General features: G+C 35.1%; 1 protein-coding gene across 1 annotated transcript; it reads right to left on the minus strand.

Moving 5' to 3' along the window:
• Positions 1-529: 529 nt before the first annotated feature.
• LOC136272109 (tripartite motif-containing protein 2-like) lies at positions 530-3,746 on the minus strand. Its single transcript, XM_066073083.1, has one exon. It carries the CDS (start codon positions 3,668-3,670, stop codon positions 1,997-1,999), a length of 1,674 nt encoding a protein of 557 aa, XP_065929155.1. The 5' UTR covers positions 3,671-3,746; the 3' UTR covers positions 530-1,996.
• Positions 3,747-13,820: the final 10,074 nt, after the last annotated feature.

Raw genomic sequence — 13,820 nt, forward strand, 5'->3', positions numbered from 1 at the left:
AAACATCAATGCAGAAGCATCTGTATTTCTTATACAAAACTTTTAATGACACAATTTGACATAATTAAGCAGGTGGGACACCTGTGTGAATTTAAATTTATCAGGAAAATTAATATAAACCTTTATTAATTATCTTAAGTAATATACGTTAATTGCGCTATAATAATAATAATGTCTTTTATTTAGACAAGATTTATTTTGTATAAGATCTATAGTTTGTAAACTGGAAGCAGTAAATGATGTGTTTTTACAAATATTAATGTTAATTTGAATATATTTTTATTTTATTATATTTTCGATTAAAATTATTAAATTGTTGTATTATACAATTTTAAAAAAATATCAATTTTTTTTAAAAATAAAATGTTAAATAAATATTTCACATTAAATTTACATTTTTATTTAAAAGAAAATTGATATTTTTTAAAATTGTATAATACAACAATTTAAAAAAAAAGATTGTTTTTATACAAGAAATTTGAGATTCAGCTATGCTTACAGCAAGTAACAAATTCTTTTTTAACTAGGTCAGTGATAAGGGGATGCGCGGACCCATCACTACTGCAAGCACTGCTGATTTAGGGAGGTTATGCAATCTACTATGTATATATGTACAACGATATGACACATAGATAAATAGTGTAGATAAAATATACACACTCATCAATAAATATATATGCACTGATTTGATTTTATAATCAAAAAAATTTACGTTGTAGATAATATTGTTGTAAATATTTTGTTATAAAAGACGCCATGCTGTTACATTTTCGAACACAATCTGGCAGTTGATTTCATAAAAATAGCTGTTGATATACTAAAAGAAAGCTTATAATACTCAGTCATTGATGTTGGTACATATAACAATCCACTAACACTACTTCTTGTTTCTCTAGAAATTACTTGGTTTACATATAAAAAAAAAAACGTTCATGTATTCTGGTGGTATCATGCGCTTAAAAATCTTAAAAGTTAACAAAAGTTTTCTGTATATGAAATAATCGTCAATAGGCATTCATTGTAGAACTATAAAAATATCAACAGAGGAAGTTTGAGTGGTTTAACTTTCAAAATAATTCTACCTGCCCTTTTCTGTAATTTGATTTTTTTTTCAATTTGGCCATTGTTTTTGGCTAAAAACTAAACGATACAACAGTAGTTAAAATATGAGGAAATAACAGTATTATAAATTTTTGATAAAGCAGCATTTGACATAAAAACACGAATACGACGTAAAATACCTATTTTTGAGCAAGTTTATAAAAAGATATCTTCTATATAACAGACAATTGACTGCACAGATTGCAGTCAGGTCATCTGAATTTTAATAACTATGTTATGAATAACACTTATTTATCAATACTTGAAAAATAGGGTTGACTACTGGTTAACTGATTGACAAGTTGGAAAGATCGTAAACGGTTATAATTTTCTAACTTTATGTTGATACGTTTAATTGCATTTGTAGTTTTCAAGTAACATTTTGCCCTTTTATAATTTAATTTTGTAGATAATACGATGCATGAGTCTAAAAAACTAAAATAAAAAACAATACACATATAAAGACACTGCTGCTGCCAATATAAGTGACCATTTTTTTAGTCGTATCCTTAAATTCTAGAATTCTTCTTTTTCTTCCTTCTTCTTCTACTTCTCTAGCACATGTATCGGATTTTAACGTGTTCTGGCAAATCATTCTATTCCCTCATGGTTGATATAGGAAATAGTTTAGAAAACCTGATTAAGTAATTTGAAGAAGATGTAACTTGCTTCCCCTTATAAGAAATTATCCTGGTCATAATGCTGCCAGGAATTTTATAAGGTGTGTGATGATGTTATAATACATGTAACCTTACACAGCTAGACACAAAAACAGCCTCCGTGACTTGTCAAATTTTCCAAACACTGGATTCATGGTAAGAATAAAAAAGAATAAAAAGTGAGTGTATAATGAAATTAATATTATTCATTTGTGCAGCTTTCTTTAGGAATATCCTTACACAAGATAGTGGATTTTCTTTACTTTTCCCGCGTCGTTCTCAGCCACAAAGAGGTTATCATTTGTATCAACACATAAACCGTACGGACTCTGTAAATGACAGTTATCAATGTAGCGGAGAAATTGTCCGCCCTGATCAATAATGTGGATGCGATTGTCCCAGTCAGCGATCAAGATGCGACTCTGACTGTCTGTAGTAATACCACGTGGATTGAATGGTCGCGTGGTAATGGTGGCATGGCCAATATATGAGAATCGGAATTTTCCAACCTGATTTACTACAACTACTGCATGGGCGTCAATGTCAGATACACATACATCAAGATTCCTGTTCTCACAGACGTATTTAAAAGAACTTCCAGGTGAATAAAGAGGCTGTCCATTGTCATTGTACTGTATACATTGTTTCTCTTTGGAGCCTAAGTAACGCATAACTCTTGTTTGACTCCAATCGTCGCTTACAGTGACAACCAGGAGGTCACTAGAGGAGGTACTACATATACTGACAGGCCTCCAACCCCGTAATTTGATTATATTCTTTATCTTTTTATCCTTCACTGTGTTTACAGTTCTATCTTTCTGATCGGTATAAACAAGATGTCCGCTCGATGTCACCGCTATGTCTGTTGGTCCGTTTCTTGATTTGGTTTGGACTGACTTCACTAATTCTCCCAGAATGTTGTAGAGTCTCATAATTTTGTCATCACCACCACACGTCCATATTTCGTATTCACTCTGAATGGACACACTACGTAGTTGGTATTGTCCATACTCAGTTTTTATTTCTGTAATAATCCTTGGTACATCAGTGAACTGTGTGGCCGAGGGAGAGGGTTCGGCAGCGGGCAAATCTATTGTGACGTAATGCTCTTCTGACTCTTCTGTTTTTACAGAGAGCAAAGACAAAGTACCAAATTGTTCACATAGCAGTTCTTTATTAATCATATGTGGGGTAAATCTAGGTAAAGAAACTGTAAGTTTAGGAGGCAATCTGCTAAACTCAACATTCCTTGATTTGTAGGCTGCGACTCGGCTGACATCATTGGAGTCCAGTAAAGTCTTAAGATCAGCAATGCTCTGTGTAATTTCCGAAATGGCGCTTGTGGTTTCGTATTCCTGTTTATTTAGGAGAGCCAGGTGTTTGGATTTCATTTCATCAAGATAAGATTTCATTTCCTGGATAATGCTGTCTATTTCTCTGTGCAAATCTGCTCCATGTTTGTCAATAGCAGTTGTCAGTTTCTTACAGTTTTCATTTAAATCAGCTTTCTGAACTAGGAGAGTGGCGGCAGTATTTTGATATCTCGGATAAATGTAGTTTTCCAGTTCATGTAAATCTCTCTCCAAGACTCTCTTTCGTCGTTTTAGTGTTTTGGCCATGTCAACAAATTCATGACCTTGATGTTCTTTGGAAGAAGCACACTGTACACAGATAGGAATGTCGCACTGTTCGCAGTAAAGTTCACATATTTTCGAGGAATGTTTAGGGCATACGGTAGAAGATCCCCGCATTTTAAACGGCACCACTTTGTGTTCCGTTTCATCTAAGATATATTGTCCCCCACAGGCTGTACATAAATGTACGTGACAAATGTCACAGTAAAGAGGTGGACCCGGCGTTTCGCAGAGATGACATCGTAACACATCTTGGGCACTACAATGGGGGTTCATGGCTAGATACCTGGATTGGATTCAAAGATATTCTGTAGAAGACGGGAAAATATTTTTGTCAAGTTTTCTTATCTGTTCAATAGTTTTAAATACATGTTTTTTTAATGCAAGACAGCGGTTTAATTGATCTGCAGTTTACATAAACGTCTTGTAGCTGCACAAAAACATTTTTGTATTTTTTTTTGAAATACATAGAATCTGAACTTTTAAAAACTGATTTTGAAAATATGTGTTATATACTCTGCTAAACGAACATATAAACAATCATTTGTAAAAATATTTCTTTTTGCATTTATGTCAAAAATAGTAAAAAAACGAACCTCTACAATCCAACGTGTTGTTCTTCTTAGTCTAGTTCAAATATCATGTGGTATATTGATAAAGATTGATTTAATATTGCGCAGTAGTAAGATTAAATATTGCGCAGTTATATGTTTCACTATGGTGGCGTATATCTGCCTCTTAAATTAACACTAATTTTCTTGATATATGGTCGCGTTTCCAGTTGCATATCAACTTTTTGTGTTTAGCTTTGGCATGGATATATCAATATGCAGTGTATTACAACTCTGACTTATGTATTGAATTTTAAAAAGTTCTCTTCAGCTGCAAGAAAAAAAATATGAAACATGTTTATGCTGACGTGCAAAATAAGCCACACACTTTAGTATTACTTCACTTTAAGATCGAAAGTAGCTGCATAAATGTTTTGCCCACCTGCAAAATGAGACAAAGGTTTTGAAGGTTGAGATTATCTTTCACAGCTGGAAAATTATGCATGAAAAATAAACCAAACCTGACATGTCACACCAATGGATAACTGGGGACAAAATCATACACATATAAAATAAATATGATCATCTTGGCAAAAACCAAATAATGCAAATTGAAGTCTTTTACTAAAGCAAAAGGCGTGCGATAAAGGCCGGTGCTCATGTTAAGCATTAAAAAATCAAAGTTCTAACCCAGTAACAATTGTAAATCTATATAAAAAGAGGGTGTACCTCTATACTTTATAGATATAAATTCTGAAATCAACCAAGACGTCATGATTATCAATTGTTAAATAAATTTCAACATTTTATCGTCAAAGACATTCAAGACCAAAAAAACATCAACACTTCAAGTCTTAGCGACTTTTGTGCAGCTGCTCTCGTTGTTATTATTTTGGAGATCAAAATGATCTGGTTTTATGTTTTGAATGAATGAAGGACGTCCAATATCTATCAAGTAGGTTTATATCACATGTGTGTCTTGTACATGTATGTTCACGATGCTAAGGCTTGTGCGAATTGAATTTTTTTGATCTGTAGAACGGTTTTCAGATGGCTTCGCATCATGATGGATTTTTTCCATCTGCATACTTCAATTCTAAATACATGTAAATGCATATGATAATAATAATACATTGAAGATGTTTTCTTCTGAAACATGATAAAGAAAACAAAAAACAGTGCTGAAGGTTAAAATTTAATGTTGCATGATTTGAATTGAACATATTTTTATGAAGATGTCAAAAGGATAAGACACAATTTTTTAAAAGTTAATACAGATTTTCCTCCCCTTGTTACAGAATTACCTGGTATTTTTTTATATTTTACCATATAGGCTAATAACAATTTATATCAATTGAGGTACAAATCAAATGAAACAGAAATAGTACACTTGTTTTAAACACTGTGAATGCTGCATTAGGCAAATGGAATTTTATAATGATACACAGAATACATGTTAGAGATTAGAAGGTAAAAAAAAAACATAATTATTACACGTTGTCTTTAAGACATGTTTATCTTTAGAATTTATCAAATACCAAAGAGAGAGGTAATAATATATAGATAAACTTTACGAATTTTAGGATACAAAAACATAATTGATTAGTAAATGGTGTCTTTTAGACAGGATTATCTTTAGAATTAATTAACTACCTAGAAGAGAGGAGTTGGAAATTGTTTGTGTACATAATGATTCCTTTTACACATGCATTTAATGTCTAATTGAGAATTAATTTGTTTTTATGTCACGTGACGCTGTTTTTAGCTTATGTTGTCATGAACAATAATTGCCTCGTGTAGGTTGCGTGAAAATTCATTTAATAACATTGCAAGGTATATTTTTATCTGTTTTACCATGATTTGATTTTTATAATAATTTGAATACTATATGATTATAAATTTATATGTTTTAACATTTAAATATCTAATATGAACAATACATTGTCCTATATAACTAATGGAAAAAAATGTATATCTTATAGATCGCATGTTAAAAATATTAGTAACTAATCTGCATGTATTGTAGATTCATCACTAAACCCAAAGAATTTATATCCGCGTAAAATGCGAAAAGCAACTCTTGCAGATGATTTTTAGACAGTTTTGAACTACAGTAAATTTACATGTATATGAAATTTCACCGATCAAATTGTGCTTGCTATTTTATATCAAGATTTGATACAGAACAGTGGAGTCGCTGAATTAAGTACTCGCGTAAGATAAGGAATTCACACAATATGGGAAACTTATTTGCGTACACAGCCATAAAAAAGAGTTCTTGCAAATACATAATTTTATTTCCTCTATCAGCAATGTCTTATCTAAACTTAAGGATCCATCGATTTGGGGTGGGGGGGGGGGTGGGGGTTACATCTCGATAAACCTTCAAACTTGATTTCGACTCTACACACACTGATCCAAAAAGAAGTGGGAAGTAACTTCTGAAGACTTTTAATAGCTGCTGAAAAAAACAGAAAGTGGCTTAAATCAATTTGGGCAGCTCATTTCGATTTTCCTAGGAAATAGGATACCGGTGTCATATAATATTTTGATACCGCGAAAAATTGAACCCGGGTTCAATATATTATGCGATATTATAAACCCGGGTTCAAAATATCGCTGCGATATATTGAACCCCCCCCCCCCCATAAAATATTCAACCCCGGGTTCAAAATATTATGGCCGCGATATTTTGAAACCCCCTCGAATTTTCATTGCTCTTGGAGAGGGGGTTCAAAATATTATGGCCGCGATATATTGAACCCCCTACTGTTTCCAATTCCCTATGGAGAGGGGGTTCAAAATATTATGGCAGGGATATTTTGAACCAACCTCTATTTTTTCATTGCTATTGGAGAGGGGGTTAAAAATATTATGGCCGTGATATGTTGAACCCCCTACTGTTTCCAATTCCCTTTGGAAAGGGGGTTCAAAATTTTATGGCCGCGGTATTTTGAACCCCCCTCTATTTTTTATTTCTATTGGAGAGGGGGTTCAAAATATTATGTCCGTGATATATTGAACCCCCTAATGTTTCCAATTCCCTTTGGAGAGGGGGTTCAAATATTATGGCCGCGATATTTTGAACCCCCCTCTATTTTTTATTGCTATTGGAGAGGGGGTTCAAAATATTATGGCCGTGATAAATTGAATCCCCTACTGTTTCCGATTCCCTTTGGAGAGGGGGTCAAAATATTATTGCCGCGATATTTTTAACCCCCCTCTATTTATTATTGCTATTGGAGAGGGGGTTCAAAATATTATGGCTGTGATATATTGACCCCCCCCCCCCTACTGCTTCCAATTCCCATTGGATAGGGGGTTCAAAATATTATGGCCGCGATAATTTGAACCCCTTCTATTTCTTATCGCTATTGGAGCGGGGGTTCAAAATATTATGGCTGCGATATATTGAACCCCAACCTATTTCAAATTCCCATTGGAGAGGGGGTTCAAAATCTTATGGCTGCGATATTTTGAACCCCAACCTATTTCCAATTCCCATTGGAGAGGGGTTTCAAAATATTATGGCCGCGATATTTTGAACCCCCTCTATTTTTTATTGCTATTGGAGAGGGGGTTCAAAATATTATGGCTGTGACATATTGAACCCCAACCTATTTCAGTTTCCCATTGGAGAGGGGTTTCAAAATATTATGGCCGCGATATTTTGAACCCCCTCTATTTTTTATTGCTATTGGAGAGGGGGTTCAAAATATTATGGCTGTGACATATTGAACCCCAACCTATTTCAAATTCCCATTGGAGAGGGGGTTCAAAATATTATGGCCGCGATATTTTGAACCCCCCTCTATTTTTTATTGCTATTGGAGAGGGGGTTCAAAATATTATGGCTGCGATATTTTGAACCCCAACCTATTTCAAATTCCCATTGGAGAGGGGGTTCAAAATCTTATGGCTGCGATATTTTGAACCCCCTCTATTTTTTATTGCTATTGGAGAGGGGGTTCAAAATATTATGGCTGTGACATATTGAACCCCCTACCTTTTATTAATTCCTATTTGGAGAGGGGGTTCAAAATATTATGGCCACGATTATATTTAACCCATCTCTTATTTCCAATTCCCTTTCGAGAGGGTGTTCACAATATTATGGCTATGATATTTTGAACCCCCCTCTTTTTTTTTTATTGCTATTGGAGAGAGGGTGCAAAATATTATGGCTGTAAAAAATTGAATACCCAACCCCCCTTCCATCTAAACATGCTGAATTACATTGCATATTGAAAATGTGGTTTAAATATTATTTCTGCAATATACTGCACCCACCTTAATTTCAAATTGGAGAAGGGGATCGAGATATAATGTCTCAGTTATTTTAGACTCCCCTCCCCAACAATCTTATTAGCAACTTCATGTATACTTGGTTACTCTAAATGATAGTCCTCAGGAAGAAAAGGGGGCTAACACCTTTGTGTTGTGTATACACAGGGTTGGAAAACATTCGAATTCTATTCAGCCTTTATGGTATTCCTATGTTATTATGTTATACCAGTAATGAGGGGGTTCAAAATATTATGGCTGCAAAATTCTTATCACTGGCTATTGGAGATCAAGGGGTTTCAAAATTTAATGGCTGTGAAATTTAATTATAAATAATAATGCCCCCCCCCCCGCCCCCCTTCTTCTTTTTTATTGTTTTTTTTAAAGTGGGGTTTTAAGGTATATATTTTATTTGTGAAATATTGACAACTCTTATTTTTTAGTCTCGTCATTGACCCCCCCCCCGCCCAAATCTTTCCTTAATGCATAAACAGAAATCTATTTTTTTTTTGGGGGGGGGGTGGGGTAGATGGGACGGGGGGGGGGGGGTATAATTGTGCTTTAATTGTCAGTCTGTAATAAAACATATTATGAATAAAAATCATATTGTTTTGGTGATTCTTTTTGTTACCAAGAAAATAGGGAATCCTTTGAGGTTACTCTAAATGGTAGTCCTCAGGTGGGAGAAAAGGGGGCTAACACCTGTGTACTGCGTATACACACAAGTGGTAGGTAAACATTAATTGGCTCCCTTCATAGCTGACATCAGCCTGTATGGTATCCCTGTTATGTAATACAAGTTGGGAATTGCAAATGGACTGGCCCAATCTAAAGGTTGCATACCTTACTAAAGTAGGTAAAAATATGTAGGGGGTTCAATATATCGCAGCCATAATATTTTGAACCCCCTCTCCAAAAGCAATGAAAAATAGAGGGGGGTTCAAAATATCGCGGCCATATTTTGAAACCCTCTCCAATGGGAATTGGAAACAGTAGGGGGTTCAAAATATCGCGGCCATAATATTTTGAACCCCCTCTCAAATGGGAATTGGAAAAATAGAGGGGGGTTCAAAATATCGCGGCCATAATATTTTGAACCCCCTCTCCAATGGGAATTGGAAATAGGTAGGGGGTTCAATATATCGCAGCCATAATATTTTGAACCCCCTCTCCAAAAGCAATGAAAAATAGAGGTGGGGTCAAAATATCGCGGCCATAATATTTTGAACCCCCTCTTAAATGGGAATTGGAAAAAGGTAGGGGGTTCAAAATATCACAGCCATAATATTTCGAAACCCCTCTCCAATAGCAATGAAAAATAGAGGTGGGGTCAAAATATCGCGGCCATAATATTTTGAACCCCCTCTCAAATGGGAATTGGAAATAGGTAGGGGGGTTCAATATATCGTGGCCATAATATTTTGAACCCCCTCTCCAATGGGAATTGGAAACAGTAGGGGGTTCAAAATAATGCGGGCATAATATTTTGAACCCCCTCTCCAATAGCAGTGAAAAATAGAGGGGGGTTCAAAATATCGCGGCCATAATATTTTGAACCCCCTCTCCAATGGGAATTAGAAACTGTAGGCGGTTCAATATATCGCAGCCATAATATTTTGAACCCCCTCTCCAAAAGCAATGAAAAATAGAGGGGGGGGGGGTCAAAATATCGCAGCCATAATATTTTGAACCCCCTCTCAAATGGGAATTGGAAAAAAGTAGGGGGTTCAAAATATCGCAGCCATAATATTTTGAAACCCCTCTCCAATAGCAATGAAAAATAGAGGGGGGTTCAAAATCTCGGGCCATAATTATAATATTTTGAACCCCCTCACCAATGGTAATAGGAAACAGTAGGGGGTTCAAAATATCGCGGCCATAATATTTTGAACCCCCTCTCCAAAAGCAATGAAAATAGAGGGGGGGGGGTTCAAAATATCGCAGCCATAATATTTTGAACCCCCTCTCTAATGGGAATTGGAAATAGGTAGGGGGGTTCATTATATCGTGGCCATAATATTTTGAACCCCCTTTCCAATAGCAATGAAAAATAGAGGGGGGTTCAAAATCTCGGGCCATAATTATGATATTTTGAACCCCCTCTCCAATGGTATTTGGAAACAGAAGGGGGTTCAATATAATGCGACCATAATATTTTGAACCCCCTCTCCAATAGCAATGAAAAATAGAGGGGGGTTCAAAATATCGCGGCCATAATATTTTGAGCCCCCTCTCCAATGGGAATTGGAAATAGGTAGGGGGGGGTCAATATATCGCGGCCATAATATTTTGAACCCCCTCTCCAATGGGAATTGGAAATAGGTAGGGGGGGGGGGTCACTATATCGCAGCCATAATATTTTGAACCCCTCTCCAATGGGAATTGGAAATAGGTAGGGGGTTTAATATATCACAGCCATAATATTTTGAACCCCCTCTCCAAAAGCAATGAAAATAGAGGGGGGGGGGGTTCAATATATCGCAGCCATAATATTTTGAACCTGGGTTCAATATTTTATGGGGGGGTTCAATATATCGCAGCGATAATTTGAACCTGGGTTCAATATATCGCGGGGTTCAAAATATTATATGACACCGGTATGACTTTTCAATATCGCAAAACATTTCAGAGATTTAAAGCATTATTCTTACAAAAGTATCTATAGATTTATCTCATTTATGAAGTTATTTTAAATGTGAGCAAAATTCAGAAGTTTTACGTCAAATTTGTGTTAACTGTATGACATCTTTTTTCCTTGTGTTTCAATAGTCCTCAATTACAAACTGTTATACATCTCCAACACCTACCATAAAGAGTATTTGCATAAGATGGACACCGGACAAAAACGATCAGAAAATTCAATAGTGTGTTCTGGTTATAACGGACTGGGTAACATGTTAACGGACCAATGATATTGTCAGTCACTATAACAGGAGTTTACCACAAGTTTATCTTGAATACCTATATCTGTGATACCACACTGAACACAGATTGGTACTGTGTACTGTATAGAGGGAAACATTCGCTCTCGTTTTATTTTTGCCCCTTTCGCCCTCGTTGTACGGGGTTGAATTTAAATCTGCGTGAATTTAAAACAATTTTTAAATTACTGTGTTAATCAGAGAAAATATCAATCATAATTATGTCTTGGCTAATTCAACACTGGGCTACACCATTTGCAGATGTAAGAGGGCGAAAATAATACAGTTTGAAAATAACCCCGTATATAGTATGTCGCAAAGTATACATATTCAGTGATATCTTCCATCTTTTTCAAAAGGTACTACTTTATGTTTATTAATCAAATCCGATAGATGTTCACCCACACATGCTTTACACCAAAGTTTATCGGGAAAAGCAAGCCTTTACAGAGATGACACCGTGACATCATACGTCCACGACAGGGGGATCATCTTCAGACACAAGACAATTTTAAAAGAAAGACTAATCATATTTAGATCGCAAATAGATATAGGTGGGATCAGGTGCCTAGGAGGAGTGAGCATCCTCTGCTGACCGGTCACACCCGCCGTGTGTTCTTTGTTGCAATCGTAATCTTGTTTTAAAGTAGTAGGTTGTTTACTGACGATCAAACGTTCTAGAAGTTTGACAAATACAAAAACTGTTCAACATTATTAACGGTAAGTTTTAAAACCTGGCGTAATAGATGAAGCCCCACGATACTTTATGTCTTAAAGCAGGCACAGATAGGAGAAATATATGCACACTTCAGACCGTAATTTCGGACGATGCAGGACCAGTGGCCATAAAACTAAGACGACATTCCTTTAGGATAATTTAAAAAAAAAAACTGAGTTAAGCCCCGTCGGTAGGATATGGTTAGGTATGGAGAGTGAAGGATCGGTCCTGTCCTCAAGCACCTGCACAAGCGTTGGAGACAAATTGAATAACGTTGGAGACAAATTGAATACCGTGCGTTAGAAAAAAACCCCATAAGATTCCATTATTCATTTTATCATGCTTTTTATTCGAACAAAAAGTGATGTGATTTCAAAGGCTTTTAAATCTAATCATAAATCCACCATTCTCATATATATTACAATTTATATCATATTTAGATGGGCATTGTGTAGTCTATTTTTAAAGAAAAATATTTTGGGATTGAATGAAACATTTAATTATTTACATTCGTGTTTCATACAGATATGTATATATTTTTGACATTCGATATTATAGTATAAAATTTTCACACAATCATTCAAGCTTCATGGTCTGATTTTTTGGTTATGAATTACAGTATCAAATAATCTTCCATACAAACCATTAATATATACAGGTTTATTTTGATTTGCCAAAACATTACATGCATGACTACTATTTAAAGCGTAAAAATTTAAAGTCGTAATAAAATTATCCCCGCCTCGATCTCGGGTTAAATTTTAACATGATGCGAAATAACATGATGCCCTCTATACGTCGTTTGTTTTGTTAACAAAATGTGTACATCAATTTTTCATTGAAATATGGCTTAAAGATCTGAAAAACAACTACAATTTCTATTGATATACACATACTTAGCATAACCTTCGTTTATAAGCGTACACGAGATTTGATATAAAATCGGACCAAGCAGCTTTCAGGGTTATGACTATTGTTAAATACAAAGTGTCGGCCTCTCATTTACATTTGATCGAAATACAACGTTATCTGTAGGCATATCATTTAATCTCAATTTATTTACATTTATTACACATATTATATATCTTAAAAGCTTATTGAAACAGCTAAGCTGAATATTATACTTATTTACGTCCTACCGGCGATTACGACGGTATGCCTTTTCCCGCAGCAAGGCAGTTACCATATATGGTCATGTCAAAATTCACAAACCTATAGCTTTACATATGCCAATTTGTATCATGTCAGATGTTTTATTGCCGATTCTGGTATAATACAAATGCAGAAACTACGGATGGAAAGTGTGCATAGTTGAAAGTTTAACTAACTCATGAAAACACCAAAGCTGCAAAATGAGCATCATACGATCGAACAAAGTCAAAGCTTACATGTGTTTATACCCGAGTTACACGATGAGAACTACACATTTTTATACTAAGGTTCACACAACATCACGATTGGATATTCACATTTACAAGTTTATATGTCTGGATTTTTGAACACGATTACCCTTCAAATGTTTATACAATGTAATGAAGGCGCGTACATTTGCTCATATCTGTGGTAAAAACATGTAGTTTCTTCTATTGTGAAATAAATTCATCTATTACTCACTTTTTTATGTAACCAATATCATCTCGGATATTTCATTTAATTACCACAAATAGTCCACCATAAACATAACAGGAATTTTAAAAACGCAGGCGAAATCTACAATATGTATGTTTTCAGTGGGGGGGGGGGTATTCTGACTTTAAAAAGGTGATAATTCCACGATATATTTAGCTTTCCGTGGGGGCATCTGCTGTATAGCCATTTTCCTTTTTTTTGAGGGGGAGGGGGCTGCTATGTTGCCATTTTTCCGGAGGGAGAGATTGCGAGGTGGGAAAAAGCACAAAATAAAACGCACTATATAACACCGTGTTCAGACGTTTTCTGACAGGCAAATCTAT

Source organism: Magallana gigas, chromosome 10 (genome assembly GCF_963853765.1).
Source record: "Magallana gigas chromosome 10, xbMagGiga1.1, whole genome shotgun sequence".
Taxonomy (NCBI): Eukaryota; Metazoa; Mollusca; class Bivalvia; order Ostreida; family Ostreidae; genus Magallana; species Magallana gigas.

Excerpts from the sequence above, each read along its gene's own strand:
- LOC136272109 (XM_066073083.1), bottom strand. The coding sequence starts at position 3,670 with ATGAACCCCCATTGTAGTGCCCAAGATGTGTTACGATGTCATCTCTGC.